The sequence below is a fragment of the Leptodactylus fuscus genome, chromosome 11, assembly GCF_031893055.1.
Source record: "Leptodactylus fuscus isolate aLepFus1 chromosome 11, aLepFus1.hap2, whole genome shotgun sequence".
NCBI lineage: Eukaryota > Metazoa > Chordata > Amphibia > Anura > Leptodactylidae > Leptodactylus > Leptodactylus fuscus.
The window spans coordinates 79,405,766-79,427,343 of record NC_134275.1 but is presented as its reverse complement, the minus strand read 5'-3'; the positions used below and the strand labels follow the sequence as shown (position 1 = coordinate 79,427,343).

The window sequence follows — 21,578 nt, the reverse complement described above, 5'->3', positions numbered from 1 at the left end:
TGCGCTCACTATTCTGCTGGTGCAGTCACTGTGTACATACATTACATTACTTATCCTGTATTATACTCCAGAGCTGCGCTCACTATTCTGCTGGTGCAGTCACTGTGTACATACATTACATTACTTATCCTGTATTATACTCCAGAGCTGCGCTCACTATTCTGCTGGTGCAGTCACTGTGTACATACATTACATTACTTATCCTGTATTATACTCCAGAGCTGCGCTCACTATTCTGCTGGTGCAGTCACTGTGTACATACATTACATTACTTATCCTGTATTATACTCCAGAGCTGCGCTCACTATTCTGCTGGTGCAGTCCCTGTGTACATACATTACATTACTTATCCTGTATTATACTCCAGAGCTGCGCTCACTATTCTGCTGGTGCAGTCCCTGTGTACATACATTACATTACTTATCCTGTATTATACTCCAGAGCTGCGCTCACTATTCTGCTGGTGCAGTCACTGTGTACATACATTACATTACTTATCCTGTATTATACTCCAGAGCTGCGCTCACTATTCTGCTGGTACAGTCACTGTGTACATACATTACATTACTTATCCTGTATTATACTCCAGAGCTGCGCTCACTATTCTGCTGGTACAGTCACTGTGTACATACATTACATTACTTATCCTGTATTATACTCCAGAGCTGCGCTCACTATTCTGCTGGTGCAGTCACTGTGTACATACATTACATTACTTATCCTGTATTATACTCCAGAGCTGCGCTCACTATTCTGCTGGTACAGTCACTGTGTACATACATTACATTACTTATCCTGTATTATACTCCAGAGCTGCGCTCACTATTCTGCTGGTGCAGTCACTGTGTACATACATTACATTACTTATCCTGTATTATACTCCAGAGCTGCGCTCACTATTCTGCTGGTACAGTCACTGTGTACATACATTACATTACTTATCCTGTATTATACTCCAGAGCTGCGCTCACTATTCCGCTGTGCAGTCACTGTGTACATACATTACATTACTTATCCTGTATTATACCCCAGAGCTGCGCTCACTATTCTGCTGGTGCAGTCACTGTGTACATACATTACATTACTTATCCTGTATTATACTCCAGAGCTGCGCTCACTATTTTGCTGGTACAATCACTGTGTACATACATTACATTACTTATCCTGTATTATACTCCAGAGCTGCGCTCACTATTTTGCTGGTACAATCACTGTGTACATACATTACATTACTTATCCTGTATTATACCCCAGAGCTGCGCTCACTATTCTGCTGGTGCAGTCACTGTGTACATACATTACATTACTTATCCTGTATTATACTCCAGAGCTGCGCTCACTATTCTGCTGGTGCAGTCACTGTGTACATACATTACATTACTTATCCTGTATTATACTCCAGAGCGGCGCTCACTATTCTGCTGGTACAGTCACTGTGTACATACATTACATTACTTATCCTGTATTATACTCCAGAGCTGCGCTCACTATTCTGCTGGTACAGTCACTGTGTACATACATTACATTACTTATCCTGTATTATACTCCAGAGCTGCGCTCACTATTCTGCTGGTGCAGTCACTGTGTACATACATTACATTACTTATCCTGTATTATACTCCAGAGCTGCGCTCACTATTCTGCTGGTACAGTCACTGTGTACATACATTACATTACTTATCCTGTATTATACTCCAGAGCTGCGCTCACTATTCTGCTGGTACAGTCACTGTGTACATACATTACATTACTTATCCTGTATTCCTTTATTCCCCCCTGGATGCCCCGCCCCCAGCAGTCTCCATCTTGTCTTCTGCTCGCTGCCTCCCTTCCTCTGCAGACATGTAACGCTCTGTGTGTTCTGTCTCCGTAGATGTATCCTCCGTACTTGCCGTTTCCCCCTCCATATGGGCCACAAGGAGCCTTTCGGTTTCATGGCGCAGAAGCTCCCAGGTTAGTATGTGATGGCGACCTGATGGTGTCCTGCAGGACCTGCGCTACCTACTACATGGCTGATATCCTTCACTGACTCTCCTGATACAGGTTCCCACGTCTGGCTCCTCCACGCGCCTCTCAGGCTGCTCCCAGGATGACCGAGCCTGTCAGCCGCCCCTCCATCTTGAAGCAAGATGATCTGAAGGAGTTTGATGAGCTGGATCAAGAGGCAGATGACGGATGGGCAGGTACTGGCAGAGGGGGTGTCTCTGATGGGATAGGTCCGGAGCAGATCAATGGGGAGGTCCTAGAACAGGAGCCCCCACTGATCAGCTTCAGTTTAAGCAGTACAATATCCTCAGGTCACATGTTGGATACCGGTGACATCTGTTCTGATATACCCAGAGGCAGCCAGAAGCGAGAGAGAGAGAGATAGATAGATAGATAGATAGATAGATAGGAGAATCGGGGATATTAACCTCTCTGGTGCCTCGGTCAAAGCTGACGCCATTTTCTTAGCGGCACATTGGTGCCACCATTTTGCCAGTGATCGCCAGCTGCAGGGCCGACATCACGTTGGCATGACAGCTGGGAGCCTTGTAAAGGTTCCCGGCCTGTCTGCAATGATTTTCTTTTGCAGGCTGCTCTATGCAGCCTGCAAAAGAAATGACTATTTTTTTGCAATGAATTACATTGCATTAGTGATCAGACCCGCTGGGGTTCAAGACCTCTAGGGGGTCTAAGAAATGCATTAAAATTTTTAAAAAAAAATATAAAAAAATAATAATAAAAATTCAAGTCACCCTCTTCCCTAGAACACACATAAAAGTAGTTAAATACTGTGACACCCCTACACATTAGGTCTCCCTATGTCTGACATCGCCGACTTTACAAATCTATAAAAATATTTTTCCTGTACGGTAATCGCCGTAGTGGGAAAAAATAGTCAAAAGTTGCCAAATCGATGTTTTTTCACTGTATTTCCTTCGATATAAATGAAAATTAAAATAAATGATCAAAGCAAAAGCAATTCCCCAAAATGGTAGAACTGAAAAGTACACCCGGCCCCGCAAAAATAGCCGCCCTACACATCCCCGTACACAGAAGTATAAGCTACGGGTGTCAGAAGATGGCGACTTTTAGAAAAAAAAAATTTGGCACAGTTTTGGATTTTTATTAACCCCATAGAGACACAGCCCAAAAGTGACTTAAGGACCAGGCCTCTTTTTTCAAAACTGACATGTGTCACTTTAAATGTCAATAACTTTGAGACGCTTTAACTTACACAAGTGATTCTGAGATTGTTTTTTCGTAACACATTGTACTTCATGTCAGTAGTAAATTTTCGACAATATGTTTTGTCTTTAATTATGAAAAAATAGGAAATTTGGTGAAAATTTTGAAAAAAATGCAGTTTTCAAACTTTGAAATTGCAAGCCTTTCAAATAGAAAGTCATACTACCCAAATTTTTTCATAAATATAATTAACCATGTCTCATATTTATGTGGCAATCAAATTTTAATCACCCTTTCATTTTTTTCAGAAATTATAAGGCTTACAAGTCAAGCAGTAATTTTCCAAATTTTCAAGAAAATTTCCAAAACACATTTTTCAAGGGACAAGTTCAGTTCAGAAGGGAACTTGAAAGGCCTCTGTAATAAAACCCCCCATAAGTCACCCCATTCTAAAAACTGCACTCCTGAAAGAATCCAAAACAGCAGTTAGAAAGTTTCTTAACCCTTTCAGCATTTCACAGCAATTACAACAAAATGGAGGTCAAATTTACATTTTTCAATTTCTGTCACTAATATATTCATTTAGCCCTAGAATTTACACATTTACTAAGGGTTAAAGGAGAAACTGCACCCCACATTTTGTTACACAATTTCTTCCGAACATGATAATACCCCATATGTGCTGTTACCCTAATGTACGGGCACACGGTCGCTCTCAGAGCGGATGGAGCGCTAATTGGATTTTGTAGGCCAGATTTTGCTAGAATACTTTTCAGGCGCCATGTCCCATTTGCAGAGCCCCCAAGGTGCCAAAACAGGGGAAACCCCCAAAATGTCACCCCATTTTGGAAACTAGACCCCTCAAGGAATTTATCAAGGGGTATAGTGAGCTCTTGGACCCTACAGGTGTTTCACAGATTTTTTTACCGTTGAGATGTGAAAATGAAAAATTACTCTTTTTATAATAAAATGTCACTGTAGCCCCAAATTTTTCATCTTCACAAGGGGTTAAAGGAAAAATTGCTCCCCAAATTTTGTTACACAGTTTCTCCCGAACACGACAATACCACATATGTTCTGTTACCCTAATGTACGGGCACACGGTCGCTCTCAGAGCGGATGGAGCGCTAATTGGATTTTGTAGGCCAGATGTTGCTACAATACTTTTCAGGCACCATGTCCTGTTTGCAGAGCCCCCAAGGTGCCAAAACAGTGGAAACCCCCAAAATGTCACCCCATTTTGGAAACTAGACCCCTCAAGGAATTTACCAAGGGGTATAGTGAGCACTTGGACCCTACAGGAGTGTAACAGAATTGGCCCAACAAAAGGAAAAGTGACATTTTTTGCTATAAAATGTTGCTTTAACCTCAAATTTTGCATTTCCACAAGGGGTTAAAAGAGAAAATGCACCCCAAAAATTGTCAAGCATTTTCTCCCAACTACAGAAATGCCCCATATGTGAATGTAAAGTGATGTATGGGCACGCTGTGAGGTCCAGAGCTGAAGGATCTCTATTGGGATTTTGGAGGGCAAATTTAGCTGAAATCTGTTTCAGGCATTTGGAGAGCCCCTGAAGTGCTAGAACAGTGGAAACCCCCCCAAAATGACCCCATTTTGAAAACTAGACCCCTCAAGGAATTTATAAAGGGGTTTAGTGAGCACTTGGACCCTACAGGTGTTTCACAGATTTTTTTTACCATTGAGATGTGAAAATGAAAAATTACTTTTTTTCCAATAAATCGTCCATTTAGCGCCATATTTTTAATTTTTGCAAGTAGTTAGAGAATTAAAAGCCCCCCCAGTTTGTTACACAATTTCTCCTGAACATGGCAATACCCCATATGTGGCCATAATCTGCTGTATGGGAACATGGCGGGGCTCAGAATGGAAAGAGGGCTATTTGGCTTTTGAGGGCAGTTTTCAGGTGCCATGTCGCATTTGCTGAGCCCCTAAAGTACCAATACAATGGAAACCCCTCAAAAGTTACCCCATTTTAGAAACTACACCCGTCAAGGAATGAATCAAGGGGTATTATCATTTTGAGCCTAAAAAATGCTTCCCAAAAATTAATGTACAAAATGAAAATTTTAATTTTTAAAGAAATATGCCATTTCGGTGCCCAATACGTTGCACCCACTTTGTATTGTCAGAGACCTGCACACCTAAAACTATTAAGTGGGCGATCCCGAGGGGCAAAAAATTATATATGTGGGTGTAAACTGCTGCTTGGGCATACAGCAGGGCTCAGAAGGGAAGGAGCACTGAGCTTTTTAGCTTTTGGGGTACAGATTTAGAGGGACTTTCTGGGTGCCATGTTGTTTTTGCAGAGCCCTGGAGATGTCAATGAACTGGAATTCCCCAAGAAGTGACCCCATTTTGTAAGGGCAATTTTAGGGTCTCTGCAAAAGTGTCATGGCATCCAAAAAAAACCCCAAACCGTCTAAGTCTGTGCTACAAAAACCAAATAACCCTTCTTCCCTTCTGTGTCCGGCTGTGCCCTAATATCAGTTTATTCCCACATATGACATTACGTGCATTATCCGGGGGTACACCAGTGTCATACATGTGTCATACATGTGGCATAAACTGCAGTTTGGGCACACAGCAGGGCGCAGAAGGGAAGGAGCGCGATGCGGCTTTTGGAGTACAGATTCAGATGTTTGGTATCTGGACGCAATGTCATGTTTGTAGAGTCTGTAAGGTACCGGAAAAGTGGATTCCACAAAGGAGTGACCCCAGTTTGAAAACTGCACCCCTCAAAGAATTTATCAGGGGGTGTAGTGAGTATTAGTATCCCAGACGTGACTGCACAGCGGATGGCGAAGAGGGAATATATAAGCAGTGCGGAGAACATTGCAAACACCAAATTCCCTACTATGTCCCAGTAGCTCCTATGATTGGGGGAGTCACTCTGGGGGTCACTTTAGGGGTCACTTCTGGTGTCTTTTCACTCATAAGCTGTAAATCTGGGGTGTCCCCTGATATCCGCTCACACAGCTTATATATTCCCTTCCTGACGCAGCCAGTCGTGTTCTAATAATTTGGCGATTTTGCGGGATTTTGTCTTCACATTGTGAGATGCTATATTTTCTTTATTTTTCTGGTGACGCGGCCATATAAGGGCTTGTTATTTGCGGGATGCGATGTATTTTGTAATGACACCATTTTTGGGTGCCTACAACTTACTGAATACATTTTATTAACTCTTTTTTTGCTGGATTAAAAAAAAAAAAATCAATTCCGGTATTGCGTTTTACCTTTTAAATTTTTCGCCATGCAGCGTACAGTATAAGTAACATATTATCTTTATTCTGCGGGTCGGTACGGTTACGGCGATACCTCATTTGTATTATTTTTTTATGCAATACTAATTCTGCAGAATAAAAACACATTTGGAGACATAAAGCAATGTTTTTTGCATCGCCATATTTTGAGAGGCGTAACATTTTTATTTTTTCTTTGAGTCTTTCAGTGTTGGTTGAGGGCTTATTTTTTGCGGGACAATGTGTGCTTTTTATTGGCACTGTTGTGAGGTGCATTTGACTTTTTGATCACTTTTTATAGCACATTCTGTAAGGTGAGATGGCGAAAAATCACTACTTCCGGCGGGTTTTTTCCGTTTTTTTTTTCTGTGGTTCACCGTGTACATTAAATATTGTTTCAGTTTTATTGTACAGATTGTTACGGACGCGGTGATACCAAATATGTATTGTTTTTATTAATTTTTAGGTTTTTTTTCTATATAATTCATTTTCTATAGAGAAAAAGGGTTTTTGGGCTTTATAACTTTATTAATTGTTTCAAAACACTTTTATTTTTTTTTTCCACTTTTTTTTTAACTTTTTCATGTATCCCTTTAGGACACTTGGAGGAGTGATGATTGCATCACTCATCCACTATCATAGAGTGAGACACAGGCTGCAGTAACAGCCTGCACGTGTCACTCTAGAAACAGGAAGTGAGTCGTACGGACGGCACAGACTCACTTCCAGAAGACGCCGGCCAGGATACAAAGGTGAGTGGGACTCAGGGCTGGCTGGGGTCACTAAACAGACCCCTGGCCACTTAGTAGGGATACCAGCACCCCCCGATCTTGCAGCGGGGGGTGCTGGGGACCCCTACACGATCAGGCAACCCGTTGTTTGCCGTGATCATGTTTGATCACGGCAATCAACGGGTTAAAACCCAAAATCGGCACTCATGTCCGATGGAAGGTGTTGGAGCAGGGTGTTAGGTGTCAGATACAACTAACACCCGCTCCTAGAACGCCCGCACTGCGCTGCGGGGATTGTTTACATCCATGTGGTACTATTACCACATCGGTCGTGAAGCACTAGACATCCATGTGGTAATAGTACCACATGGGAAGGGGTTAAGGGGTTAAAATGTAAATAAAACAACATTCTGAATGTTTCTCCGGCCCCCCAGGACATTGTACAGAATAAATAATGGCGGCATCAGGAAGAAAAATGTGTCCAGAAAGACTAAGACCTTGTATGGCTCTGGGAGCGGAGAAATGAAAAAAAGTAATGGGGTTTGGAAGGAGGGGAGTCAAAAACAAAAAATCAAAAAAATGCCATTGGCGGGAAGGGGTTAAGGCCCAATTAAAGGGGCATGTATTATTTTGTCATTGCATGGTCCCTCACTGATCCTGAGGAAGAAGAGGCTACAGCACTGGTGCCTTCTCTCCTGTCGTTCTCTTCCTCCCCTGGTTCATCCTTTTAACCCTTTGTTTCCTCCCTAGCGCCCGTCTGCCCCATTACAAAATAACTGAATTTCTTTGCTGCCCCCCAGGAGCCCATGAGGAGGTGGATTACACTGAAAAGCTGAAGTTCAGTGATGATGAGGATGGGAAGGACACGGACGGCGAGGACAAAAGGTGCGTTTGTGCTGATAAACAGAAGGGTTAATGGTTCTGTCCTGCTGTCAGGCCGGCGCCTTCATCCTGCCGTCTGCTGTATTACAGGGAGGCCGAGACTCCTAGCACAGATAAGACGGCCCCTCCTCAGAATACCGCCGAGACCACAGACTCTAGGAAGGCCTCCCCTACCGAAGAGAAGCCTCCTCCAGCCAAGGCAGCGTGGTCAGAGGCTCCTCGTGCCACAGAACCCCAGCAGGCCACGGTGGGAAGCGTCACATCCTCGCAGAGGGCACCACCGGCACATCGGGGACCTACTCCTGAAAACAAGGTAGGAGGATATTCACCCTCATCTAAACCTTGTACCAGAGACACTTAGTCTGTGAATCGAGAACATTCGTCCTTGTACAGATTGCAGATTCGTCCGTGGCAGATTCTGTCTTCAATCTGCCTGTTGTGGGGCAACACAGTGGCTCAGTGGTTAGCACTGCAGCGCTGGAGTCCTGGGTTCGAATCCCTCCAGGAACAACATCTGCAAGGAGTTTGTATGTTCTCCCCATGTTTGCATGGATTTCCTCCCATTGTAGAAAGACATACTGATAGGAAAAAAAATGTACATTGTGATCCTTATATACAGGATATATCCCTATATGGGGCTCACAATCTACATAAAAATAAAAATCCGCCATGTATGAATATACCTGAAGTGCTAAGTCCATAGCTGAATGAAATCTCTCTGTCCAGGAAAAACCGGCGGCACCTTTGGCTGGTGCACCCATGGAAGATGAGGACGAGGCGTGGCGTCAGCGTAGAAAACAGTCGTCCTCTGAAATCTCCCAAGCCGTGGAGCGTGCCCGGAGAAGAAGAGAAGAGGAGGAACGCAGGATGGAAGAGGAGAGGAGAGCCGCCTGTGCAGAGAAGCTCAAGCGTCTGGATATGAAGCGACGGGCTGCTCCAGAAGAGGGAGAGCAGCCTGCGACAAATATGAGGAGCGGGTCTAGCGAGGGTGCCGAACCCCCTACCCTTCCTCCTGGTAGGTATTGTATATAGCGATGGCATACACACACAGACTTGTATAGGTCACCTAACCTCCTGTTTTATTTCACTACCTCTAGTGGTGGAACCAGCTCCACCTGCCGAAGCTCCGCCACAGCCCACCGTGACTCCACCTCAAGCTCCTCCTGAAGTTCCTCAGGTCAAGGGAGAACCAAGTCCGCCTCCCAGGCAAGAGCCCAAACAGGAGCCGGTGCCAGCCATGAGCCGGCCACAAACTACAGGGCCTTCCCAGGGAGGATATAGCAAGTTTCAGAAAAGTCTGCCACCCCGCTTCCAGCGTCAGCAGCAGGTAAGATATGTCAGCAGCCACATGTCCGCTGAACCCCGTTAAAGGGATCCTATCATTAAGACTCAATTTTTTTGTCCCTAACATTGTAGGAGTAATCTTAAGAAAGACTATTCTTCTCCTACCTAGATGTCTTCTCTATGCCACCGTTCGTTATAAATCCCGTTTTTCGCCAGTATGCAAATGAGTTCTCTCGCAGCACTGGGGGCGGTACTCAGCGCTCAAACAACACTGGGGGCGTCCCTATTGCTGCGAGAGAGTTCTCCAGCGCTGTCTCCATCTTCTTCAGGAACGACCTCACTTCGCGTCTTCTTCCAGCACTGGCTTCAAACTTCTAGGCCTAGGGCAAAGCCGACTGCGCATGCCCACCAGCCACAAGAAAATGGCCGCTTACACAGTCTTGTACGCAGCCATTTTCTTGTGGCTGCAGGCATGCACAGTTGGCTGCCCGAGTCCTAGAACTTTGAAGCCACCGTCAGAAGAAGAAGCAAAGACCTGTTCCTGAAGAAGATGGAGGAGGTGCTGGAGAGTTGTCTCACAGCATTGGGGACGCCTCCAGTGCTGTTTGAGTGCTGAGGACCGCCCCCAGTGCTGCAAGAGAACTCACTTGCATACCGGCGAAAACCGGGATTTGTAATGAACAGCGGCGTGGAGAAGACAACTAAAGGTAGGAGAAGAATAGACTTTCTTAAGGCTATTCCAATGTGGTACCCAGAAGAAATTGCATTTTAATGATAGGATCCCTTTAAGATTATGGCTTGTCCTCTGTGGTAAAGTTAGAATTTAGGGCTTATTTTTAGCACATTTTTCCTGTCTTTTTTTTTTTTCTTTTCTTTTTTGCATTTTTTTGGTTTGACTTCTTTTCCTGTTCTGCTCCAGGAGCAACTGATGAAGCAGTGGCAGCAGAATAGAGAGCCCACTCCTCCATCACCGGGCGGACCGCCACCGGCACAAACGCTTGGAGCACCTACGGCTCAGCCACCTCAAAAAGCTCTCTATGGCGGAGGATCCATGGGCCGGACTACACCTGTACCCACCCCACAACCACAGCCGGCCCCCCTGCCACCACCACATGTCAGCTACGATCCTCGCTGGGTGATGGTGCCACCTTTCATAGATCCACGCATCATGCAGGGGAGGCCCATCGATTATTATCCTCCTGCGGCAGGGGTTCACCCTACAGGTAAAGGGACAGCCAAAAGCCTTACAACCATGCAGGTGCACACGCCTCTGGTTATGTAACACATGTATGTTTCCTGTCTAGGGTTGATGTCCCGGGAGCGGTCAGATAGCGGTGGTTCAGGATCCGATGGATATGATCGCCATGCACCTATTATGAGAGAGCGAGGAACGCCTCCTGCAGACTCCAAGCTCATGTGGGGTGGAGAGATGTACAACGCCCCAGATGCCCGGCCTGTAGCATCTCCTCTGAGACAGAATACAGAAGAGGAGGAGCGGGATCTGAGGTCAGTAGCGCCATGGTCCTAGTCACACATTAGTATTATGACCATTTGATGACACTGACCTGTCTTCTTCCATATCTGTCTTTCAGAAGCGAAACGCCGCCTGTTCGCCCACTTGCTCCCCAGCAGTCTCAGCCTGCTCCTTACTTGGGCAATTTCACGACTTATCAAGAAAATGCTGTTGGGCACAGATACCCAGTCGATGACCAGCGTACTTGGCACCAGCAGCGCAACCACACGGCTCCCCCGCAGCCACAGCCGACTCCGCCGATGGAGCAGAGACGTTCAGATCCAGTTCCTGCTCAACCTGTCCCGGCTGCTGCTCCTTCAACGCAGCCTCGCCGAGCAGATGACGAACCGGTCCTACTCCGAAGAGAAGCCTCTGTTCCTCCTCCAACACCTCCGGCCCAGCCCGATGCTACTTCTAAATTGGAAGTCACTAGTGGACGACACAAGGAGGAGAGGAAAGAAATGCCCAAAGAGGAGACAAAGCCTGAAAGACACGGTGGCAAGAATGAATATCACAGACCACCACGTCGTGAGTCCAAGACTGAAACCCGCTGGGGACCTAGGCCGGGCGGAGGAGGCCGGAGACAGGAAGAAAATCTAGTTACAGGTGGCTCGTCATCTCAAGCACCGGGCCACAGACGTATGGGTCCTATCAAAAAGAGCGGAAGGAAGGAGGAACTTGGAACCAGAGAGCAGCAGGATGGTAAGACGTCCCAGACACCACTGATGGCGACCGAGCCGCCAAAGCCGAGACAGACAAACCATTCTAATAGAGAGGGCGAGCAGTCTGCGGGGTCTCCTTCTCGCCGGAGAAAGGAAGCCATCATTGGCAACGCCCGGGGCTCCCCTGCACTAGTCTCCTCATCTCGTGGCCACGGCAGAGGAGAATACTTTGCCAGAGGGCGAGGCTTTCGTGGGGCGTACAGCGGCCGTGGACGTGGCGGTAGAGGTAGGAGCCGTGAGTTTCGGGGTGGATACAGAAGAGAGAGCCCTTTCTACAGAGAAGAGGCCGATCCCATCAACAAACCGGCCCCTAATGCTGGCGAACGCGAACGAAATGCTAGCGAAACAAGAAGCGAAGGTTCAGAGTATGAAGAAGTTCCCAAAAGAAGACGGCAACGTGGTTCCGAAACTGGAAGCGAAACGGAGCCGGTCAACTCTGAAAAAGAGCCAGGAAAGAACGGACTTTCCTCGCAGCAGCACACCGACTCCGCCATGATTAATCCTCGACACCCAGAAAAGGGTCGGGACTCTGTTAGAGGGGGTCGTACTTTTACACCCAGGGGTGTTCCTTCTAGGAGGGGGAGAGGAGGATCATCGAGCGTACCGCTGAACTGGAATCCACTCCCCAGGCAGCAGCCGGCGGCGTCTCACGGTCCGCCTGCACAGCCGCCAATTCAGCCCAATAAATCTGAGAGAAGAAATGAGAAGGTGCCGGTGAGCCCATCAGTACCCAGCGAGGAAAGGGTTCCTCCACCGCCCAGGAGAAGACGGCACGGACGGTCGCAGCAGCAGGACAAACCTCCGCGTTTCCGAAGACTGAAACAGGAGAGAGAGAATGCTGCCAGAGCTGGAAACGGGTCCGGCCCGCTGCCACCCCAGCAGCCGATCACCACGATGCAGGACCAGCACCAACGTTCATTACCGCCTGAGGAGGAGCGCCTGGGACCCAGGCGAGGGCACAAATCGCCGGAGCCTTGCAATGCTAACTCTGACCAGGCCAACGAAGAATGGGAGACGGCCTCTGAAAGCAGCGACTTCACCGAGAAAAAAGAGAAGGGCGATGTCCCTGTCCAAAATGGAGGATTAGTGGTTGGTCCGCCTGCTCCTACGGGAGGAAGAGACCAAAGGAAAGACCTATCCAAGAGAAGCTTCTCCAGCCAAAGACCAGTCATGGAGAGACAAAACCGTCGACCCATGCATCCTGGCGGACAGAGACCGGGACGGGGCGGGGGCGGCAAGTCTGGAGAGAAAAGAAGCTGGCCGTCTCCTAGGAACAGAGGGTGAGCGAATGTCCTCAGCTGGGGGGGGGGGATTCGCAATGGGGCTGAGCTATGTCTTAATGTATTACTGTATCAATCCCAGTGGCAGGACCAATGATGACCGCGCGCCATCTGTACATCTTCCTCCTCCTCCTCCCAACCCAAGCGCAGTCTATCGGGTGGATCGTGTGATCCACAGTGACCCTGCCGGGATACAACAGGCGCTCAGCGAACTCGGGCAACGACACGGCAAAGTCATGGCTGTCAAGCAGAACTTGGACCTTCCTAGTGGCCGCTGTCAGCCGAGGACAGGTTAGTGATCGAGTCTAGTAATGGTCTCCCAACCCCCCACCACCTTCTTGGTAGACCCCATTAACTCGTCGTGTTCCTCTTGCAGATTCTCTCCTGGGCAGTTGCTCCGAGTCAGCTAATGAAAATTTTGCAGTTCCAATACAAAAACGAAACCTGCGTTCTAGGCGAGGGCGAGAGGTACGGCAAGATGAGGAGATGATGGTGTGCTAGTAATCTTATCTAGGAGACGTCCGTGCCTTAGATTTATTACTTTGCTGGTAATTTAAAGGGATCCTTTCATTCGACACCCTTTTTCTCTCGATACCACGTAGGAATAGCCTTAAGAAAGGCTATTCTTCTCCTACCTTTAGATGTCTTCTCCGGGCTGCCGTTCCGTAGAAATACCGACAGTATGTGAATGAGTTCTCTCGCAGCATCGGGGGCGGCCCCCAGCGGTCAAACAGTACTGAGGGCGTCCCCAATGCTGCGAGAGAACTCTCCAGCGCCGCCTCCATCTTCCTCTGGAACGCCCTCTCCCTGTGTCTTCTTCCGTCCTGGGTTTTAACCTTCTAGGCCTCGGGCATGTATGTAAGCGGCCATTTTCTTGTGGCCTGGGCATGCGCAGTCGGCTCCTGCCTGAGGCCTAGAAGATTAAAACCCAGGGCGGAAGAAGACACAGGGAGAGGCTGTTCCAGATGAAGATGGAGGCGGCACTGGAGAGTTCTCTTGCAGCATTGGAGACGCCCCCAGTGTTGTTTGAGCGCTGAGGACCGCCCCCAGTGCTGCGACAGAACTCATTTGCATACCGACGAAAACCGGGATTTCTACTGAACGGCGGCGCAAAGAAGACATCTAAAGGTGGGAGAAGAATAGACTTTCTTAAGGCCATTCCTACGTGTTAGGGAGAAAAAAAAGGGGGATCCAATGACAGGATCCCTTTAAAAAAAAAAATGTTTTCCTCTTATTTCTTAGGATGTTCCTAATGAAGGGATTTCTGCCCAGGCATGGGCACATCGCATCACTCGAGGCCATCGCTTAGAGTCACTCGGGTCGGGCGTCTGGAACAGAGAGCGAAGCAGTAAGTTAGAAGAGAACATGGGGTTGTCTGCAAAAGTAAAGGAGTCCTTAAGATAGACCATCAGTCTGTGAACGGTGGAAGTCCGACATCCAGGACCTCTGCTGATCAGATGCTTGGAGAGTCTGCGACCTCTTTCCTGTGCCAGTGATGTCTGGTTTGTTCCATTTAGGTGGATGGGGCTGAGCTGCAGTACCAAGCACTGCCACTACAATATGTAGAGCGCTGTGCTTGGTATTGTGTGAAGAGGTCGCCATATTCATCTGAATGCTGCGGGGTCTTTAACCATCTTATTGTTGGGGGTCCCGGGTGTCGGACACCCCGTGATCATACATTGACAGCATGTGCTATATACCTGTGTATAGGATTGCACTAAATGTATATATCCCAGACAAAGGGTAAAAGGGACTCTGTGGTCTCCTTATACTACGCTCCTGCCTCATGATAAGTGTAGGGTGAAAAGAGCCCCGTTTTTATGGGGTTAAACCTTTCCCCAAAATGTGGGCTCTTCTAACGTCTTTGTTTCCCTTGCTCTTTGTTGTTTCTGTGTGTCCTGTATCACCATTTTCCTCCCCTTGGTACAATACCCAATGTCAGATGACAGAGGAAAGCTGCGCGCCTCTTACCCCATGGACCCCTGGATGGATCCTCTGAACTCCTACGAGGACACCATTCACACTGAGGCAAGTATTCTAGTAACGTCCCCGGTGCCTTCAGTAGCCGGTGTGTGTGTGTGTATATATATATATATATATATACATGTTATGTAATGCTGCATCTGTCATCCTAGATGAGTCAGTCGGACAGCGGCGTGGATCTAAGCAGCGATTCTCAGCTCTCCTCCAGCAGTTGTAGCCAGCGAAGCTCCCCTGATGGCGGGATGAAGCCTGAAGGGGGCAAGAGATCCGGGAGGTCGGGGCCTGCAGGTCACCCTCAGCATGGACACATTCCGGTAACTGGGAGATCCTGGGCCGCTGTTTGTTTGGGTGTTTTCTTGCTACAGTTCCTTATATTCGTTTGATTTTGCAGATAGGACTCCCCCCTGACCCCATTGGTATGGAGCGGGCCCAGAAGTCCTCTGAATGTCCCGGTGTGACCAGCGCCCCTTCCTGCCTCTCATCGCCTCCGAGTCCTAAGGTACATGGACATGTGGTCCCTATAGGTCACACTCTTATTCTTAGCTCTTCTGCTTGTGTGTCTTATGTCTTGTATTCCTCACTCCTCAATGTTTGTCTTTGGTTAAGGAGCCGTGTGTTTCCTCAGATGGCACCAAGCAGGGCAGAGACCTACAAGGCACTGCAAGCCAGCCTCCCTGCATGGTAAGAGCCCCTTACTGCTGGATACCCCCGGTATAATCCTCTCGCCCATAATCCTTTCCTCCGAGTCCTCGGTACTGTCTTGTTGCCCCCCATTACTAACTTCCAAGTCCTCAATATTTTCCTCTCACCCCCCAATACTATCCTCCGAGTCCTCGGTACTATCCTCTCACCCCCAATACTAACCTGAGTCCTCGGTACTGTCCTCTCACCCCCCAATACTATCCTCCGAGTCCTCGGTACTATCCTCTCACCCCCAATACTAACCTGAGTCCTCGGTACTGTCCTCTCACCCCCCAATACTATCCTCCAAGTCCTCGGTACTGTCTTCTCACCCCCAGTCCTATCCTCTGAGTCCTCGGTACTGTCCTCTCACACCCCCCCCCCCCCCCCCCAATCCTATCCTCTGAGTCCTCGGTGCGATTCTCTCCTCAGGCCTCTGATGTCTCTTACATTTTGCGTTGCGTTTTCCTCCATTCACATCCACTTGTTGACTCTCAGACAGGCTCCTCGCCGCAGTCTTGGGATCTCCCTCACAATTCAGCTACTGTTGAACCCCAGGCGGACCCTCGGCAGCTCACCTTATCGTCTGCCCACCCGGAAGGAGCAAGATCGCAGATGCCAGGTATGGAAACATGAAGTAGGTTTTGATCTGGAATAGTGCTCCCCTCCCCCCATTTAGGCTCCATAGACACAAATGTGAGCTAGTCGAGTTTATCACAGCGAGCCCACTGGCTCTTTATACTGTAATGGCCCCCACACCAATGTCCCAAACACTTGAATGGCGGAGCAGGAAGCTGAAGGTTTCCTGCTCCAACACTGCGTTCAGCTGTATATCGTGATTTTGAGACGTGGCGGCCATCTTGCCCCTGGAGTGTCACCCTTAGTCAGGAATCGCTGCTTATATGTATTACATTGTGGGATTCGCTTTATATTCCTCTGTTTTCTTTGCAGATGACCGAGGTCAGAGAGTGTACCCCAACCAGTTCTACCAGGTACGGAGCACACAGATCCCCCTCACCCCCATCCCATACCTGCTGAATATTCCTTCTGTGTCGTGCAGTGTATTTATAACCTCCATTGCTTGTATTCTGTGCCAGGTGGACGTCCATGTCACAAGCACAGGCAGTGGGTACAGGCCCGGGACCCCCTCTCTGCAGCCCTACAGGTCAGAGACTTTCCTGATCTGTTCTGTTGTCTCTATGAATGTGTCATGGCTGCCGCTCCTGACCTCAGGCTCTTGTCTTGTCACAGATCTCAGCCTCTGTACCTGCACGCGGCGCCATCACCAGGTTCAACACCTGCTCTGCTGCCGACATCCGCTCTTCTCTCTGGTGTTGCCCTGAAAGGCCAGTACCTGGAGTTCAGTGACCTGAGCAAGGTGCCGGCAGGGAGTCTGCTGTACCAGGCCCCAGCGTTCCTGTACGGCGGCCATTACTGCCCGGCACAGGTCAGCACTGACCAACAACAGCAGCTGTTACAGGTGAGCGCACTGCAGAGCATCTCGGGGCATTGGTGGTCCTGCGGCCTAGTCACATGCTATAGCCATACATAGGAGGGTCCTGATTATGGGGGAAAGTAGTGAGATGGCACCAAGGGAATTGATGGGCTCGACCCTGCAATAAAGAGGTTAGGCCACAAACAAAGGATAAGTTACTGATCGGTGGGGGTCTTACTAGTGGGACCCTCACCCTAACCTGAGATAGGGCACATCCCTGTGTGAATAAGGCTGGATTAGTGGGATTGCTGGAGATAACCAAAGTGCAGAACTCCACTATCTCGGGGCTCCTTGTTATGGATAAGAGGGAGTCTGCGTCCACCTTGTCCTGTGGGCTGTTCTCGTGATCGGTGCAGTCTCAACAGTCAGGCCCCCACCGATTTAAAGGGATTCTGTCATTAAAATCACATTTTCTTGATCATACGTAGGAATAGCCTAAATAAAGTCTACTTGTCTACCTTTAGATGTCTTCTCCGCGCCGCCGTTCAGTATACAATCCAGTTTTCGACTGTATGCAAATGAGTTCTCTCGCAGCACTGGGGGCGGGCCCCAGAGCTCAAACAGCACTGGGTGTGTCCCCAATGCTGTGAGAGAACTCTCCAGCGCTGCCTCGCCTCCATCTTCTTCAGGAACAGGGTCTTCTTTTTACACAGTAAGTAAGCGGCCATTTTCTTGTGGCCTGCAGGCATGCACAGTCAGCTCTGCCCAATGCCTAGAAATTTGAACCCAGCTCCAGAAAAAGACGCATGAAGACACCGTTCCTGAAGAAGATGGAGGCAACGCTGGAGAGTTCTCTGGCAGCATAGAGGACACCCCCAGTGCTGTTTGAGTGCTGAGGACCGCCCCCAGTGCTGCGAGCGAACTCATTTGCATACTGACAAAAACCAGGATTTCTACCGCACGGCGGTGTGGAGAAGACATCTAAAGGTAGGAGACGAATAGCCTTTCTTAAGGGTATTCCTATGTGTTAGGCACCAAAAATGTGATTTTAAGGATTGGATTTGGCACTGGCCCGAGTAGAGGAAGTGGGGCTCAATATCATAGTCCTGGGAAACCCTTTTAAGACCCTACAGATATTATAGAGGATCCGCTGGCCAGGTTTCTGGTCACAAACCCCGGTGACTTGTTCTCGGCCATTGTATTGGTTTCATGTTGGTGGAAATGTTGAAATGTTCTTGTTGTGGTTCTCAGGTCAGACAGGAGGTGGCGTCAGCGTCGGACTACTACTCCACTCCTCTTCATCATGCTGGACAGAGCGGATACCTCACTACTGCCCCCACCCAGCAGGTCAGTACACACTGGGGTCCTATAGTACTGATATAGCTGAGGCGTTTCCTATGGTGTTGGGTACGAGGCGCCTGTCGTTTCATGTCTACAGCTCTTGTGCATCTCCATGTGTAGTCCGATGCTGCATCCAGGCTATATACCTGCATCCTACTTCTTGCAAATCTCCCAAATATTAATTAGGGGACAGATAGAGAGGAGCATGACTGCAGGATCAGTCCTCAGCATGGAGACAACATGGCGGTGCACAAGACCTGTGGACTCAGAGTGTTAGTAAAGGTCATTGCAGGTTATGCTTCGATGCATTGGGACAATATAATGGACCGGCCCTTTAATTTTCTCTGTTAGGTTCTTCTCTCTATGGTGGACGCGCAGCTCCCAGTAATGGGGTTCGGCTCCATGTCCTCTGCAGCTCCGCAGCCACCACTGGTCCCTGTAGGTCAAGCACTGCAGCCATTGCACCAGCTGTCCGCCGCAGGCCGAACACTCTCGCACAATGTCAGAAATGAGGTAAGTGTCTCGGTGAACTGCGGGTGGGACTTTGGTTTGACACCAGGGACCTTTACTGTGGTCCCTAAATAAATGGGGCCCCCTATAGAGCTCCTGTTATTCACACCTCTGCTACCTATGTATTACACGACTGCTCATTCATGTGAATTAGTGGGTGTGATACTACTTTGCCCCTGCAGGGGGTGTCATTAGCGATCTGTAATGGGGATTTCTGTGCTTTCAGTATCCTACACATATGGCCGACATGAAGCCGCCTGAAGATCAGAGGAGAAGTGGAGCAGGAATGTCCGTCCCTATGTCGGGAGTCAGGTAAGTCCACCAGAGTCTGATCCATAAACACTGGGGGTCGTAGTTCTGTCATCTCATCATCATCATCTTCTTCTTCTGCTCAGGGCAAAACCTCCACATTCTGGTTATGGAGTGGCCAGAAGCCAGCACTTTGAGGTTTATCAGCAGGTAAGTCAGCGGGGCCCGATATGTCCACTTCTGTCATATATACCCGGTATCAGGTGGGAAAAGCCCAATAACATCCATCATGTGATCAGCGCGGCCACCCTGAGCATTGTGGAGTTATGTGGATCTAAATCCGTTCAGCTATTCCACAGATATAAGCCCTGCTAGTGTTGATGCAGCACAAAGAAGGAGCAGTGTTACCGCCCTAATATGTAAGTCTTACCATGTTGCTCCCTACTTAGTAGTCCCTAATTTACATCAAGACAAGTAGGGCTTATATCTGATGAATAGCTGAAAAGATTTAGTAACAAGGTCTCCCGTCAGTGCCAGCTCTCCACAGTGAGATGCTGAGGACGAGGCCATCCCCAGAACACCCCTTCAGTGTGAAATGGTTTCTCCTACGTCTCCTTAAAATAGGATAGAATTAAGGTCTTACCATCCTTTCTTGGTTTTTCCTCAGGGGGTTAATCCCAACTCCTCACGCTGGACTCCAAGATCCTGGGACAGACCACGGACTCGAGATGACGATTCCCAGAACACAAGAGATTCCCACAACGAGGGGAAGTAGCGCGTCTCGCAACCCGTGACAGTCCTGCTATTTATGAACACAGCCCAGTACATGAAACCTACAGAGGACCCCCCCGACCCGAGATCACAGCGGGGGCGGGGGGCTGCTAACAAAGTGTTGGCTCAGTAAGGATTCCTATAATCATCTATTCCCGTCTATGTTACAAAAAGAAATTATGTCCCTATTTTTTATTTTCTTTCACCCCTGAAATCTCACGCAACTTATTATTTTGTTTTGCCCCTTTTTTCTGAAAAATAAAGAGTATTTTCTCCCACCGTGTGGTAAGTTTCCTGTTATCGGAGGCGACGCGCTCAGGGGGGGGTCACTGTCAGGATACGGTTTCTATAGGGTAGAAGCTTGGCATATCGGTGCGCTAGGACTTTAAGGCCTCACGTTGCGGAAATGAAGCTTTTTTGGTTGCGGTTTTTTGTGCCAAAATCAGGAGTTGGATTGAGCAGAAGGGAGGAGGGTGAGGGCTCCCTGTATATTCCCCGGTCCTTTTGTGGTCACTCCTAGGTTTGGCTGCAACATCTGCAACAAAAGAAGATGCGTTTCTGCAACGTGGGGCCTAAGGCCGGGGCCCTACGGGATGTAAACGCCGCAATTTGCCCACAGCGGAGACGCTGCAGGAAAAATCACGGCGTTATACAATGCAAGCAAAGGAGATGGGATTCATGCGAATCCCATGCCCACTTTGCAGAAGTCGTCGCCGATTTGCAAAGCCGTTGCAGCTTTGCAAATCACAGCATGTCAATTATATCTACGGAAACGCCGGCGGCTTTCCTGTAGATCTAATGTTAAGAGAAAGTCAGCGGAGGAAAACTCTGTGAACTTTCTCTTAAAAGCGCTGCGGAAAGAACCACAATGTGTTCATGCCGCAGTTCTTCCTGCAGCGCTTTAGTGCTACGATTACAGCCCGTGGGGCCTCGGCCTAAAGGAGTCTTCTGAACTAAAAATGACTTAAGACCTTGGATGTATTGAGCACTTTAGTGTCACCCTCTTTCTGTCCAGGCCTGACCACCCTGTGAATGTTCTTCACTGCCTGAATATTGTCCCTCACAGGCCTCTGTCGTTCAGATTCCTTGGCCTCCCTCCCCGAGGACCTCACAAGGGTCCGGCCGCCTTTAAAGTTTCCATCTCCAGACGGATCCGGTCTGTTATTGGTGAAACCTAATGGGCTAAGGATTGGATGGCGACTCTTCAGGTGACTGCCCACTCTGTTGGCGCCTCCTGGAACGTCTAGCATCAGACTTACTCCATCTGGACCCCCAGCCACACCTTCACCGAGTTCTACCGATGCCAGTTTGGGTTGTGATGTTCTGCAGCAGCTGTGTGCGAGGTGCTCACATGACTTTCCACCTTCTAAGACGTCTATGACTGTCTCTCCCTTTCCCCCTACGCCCAACAGCAGCACAGCTGGGGTATTCCTGCCCCTATGAGCTGTTAGGACAGGTGGAATTTTTAATTACCTAACAGCTTTGACCCCTATAAGAGGCCGGAAAACCTGCTCCTCCCCCGTGTTTTTTTTTCTGTCCTGTGGGACAGGACAGGTGGTCAGGGGGCAGCAGGGGTTCTGACCTCTCATAGGGGTCTGCTTCTCTCCCCCCTCTTACCTGACAGCTGAAGACTTTTTTTTCTTTGCTCCTCTTTGTTCCTTTGGAGCTACTTTGTCTCCCCCCGCCGGGGGAGCATTCCGACTCATGCGCGCGCTTGGCGGCATCTGCTGCGCTGGGTCCGGGGCTTCCCTGTGCAGGGAG

The 21,578-nt window shown here is 48.6% G+C and overlaps 1 protein-coding gene across 1 annotated transcript in view; it reads left to right on the top strand.

Annotated features, from left to right (window-relative positions):
- Positions 1-20,095, top strand: part of PRRC2A (proline rich coiled-coil 2A) — a 29,731-nt gene extending 9,636 nt beyond the window's left edge. Inside the window, exons 8-32 of the mRNA XM_075259785.1 lie at positions 1,874-1,953; positions 2,044-2,183; positions 7,967-8,051; positions 8,139-8,361; positions 8,775-9,063; positions 9,146-9,375; positions 10,252-10,555; positions 10,637-10,838; positions 10,925-12,847; positions 12,930-13,138; positions 13,224-13,315; positions 14,090-14,195; positions 14,790-14,875; positions 14,983-15,144; positions 15,222-15,329; positions 15,437-15,511; positions 16,010-16,133; positions 16,463-16,503; positions 16,609-16,676; positions 16,763-16,991; positions 18,198-18,293; positions 18,639-18,800; positions 19,024-19,109; positions 19,193-19,256; positions 19,714-20,095. Of these exons, the coding sequence (XP_075115886.1) occupies positions 1,874-1,953; positions 2,044-2,183; positions 7,967-8,051; positions 8,139-8,361; positions 8,775-9,063; positions 9,146-9,375; positions 10,252-10,555; positions 10,637-10,838; positions 10,925-12,847; positions 12,930-13,138; positions 13,224-13,315; positions 14,090-14,195; positions 14,790-14,875; positions 14,983-15,144; positions 15,222-15,329; positions 15,437-15,511; positions 16,010-16,133; positions 16,463-16,503; positions 16,609-16,676; positions 16,763-16,991; positions 18,198-18,293; positions 18,639-18,800; positions 19,024-19,109; positions 19,193-19,256; positions 19,714-19,821 (5,292 nt within the window). The 3' untranslated portion in view covers positions 19,822-20,095. The remainder of the gene's footprint in view (positions 1-1,873; positions 1,954-2,043; positions 2,184-7,966; positions 8,052-8,138; positions 8,362-8,774; positions 9,064-9,145; positions 9,376-10,251; positions 10,556-10,636; positions 10,839-10,924; positions 12,848-12,929; positions 13,139-13,223; positions 13,316-14,089; positions 14,196-14,789; positions 14,876-14,982; positions 15,145-15,221; positions 15,330-15,436; positions 15,512-16,009; positions 16,134-16,462; positions 16,504-16,608; positions 16,677-16,762; positions 16,992-18,197; positions 18,294-18,638; positions 18,801-19,023; positions 19,110-19,192; positions 19,257-19,713) is intronic.
- Positions 20,096-21,578: the final 1,483 nt, after the last annotated feature.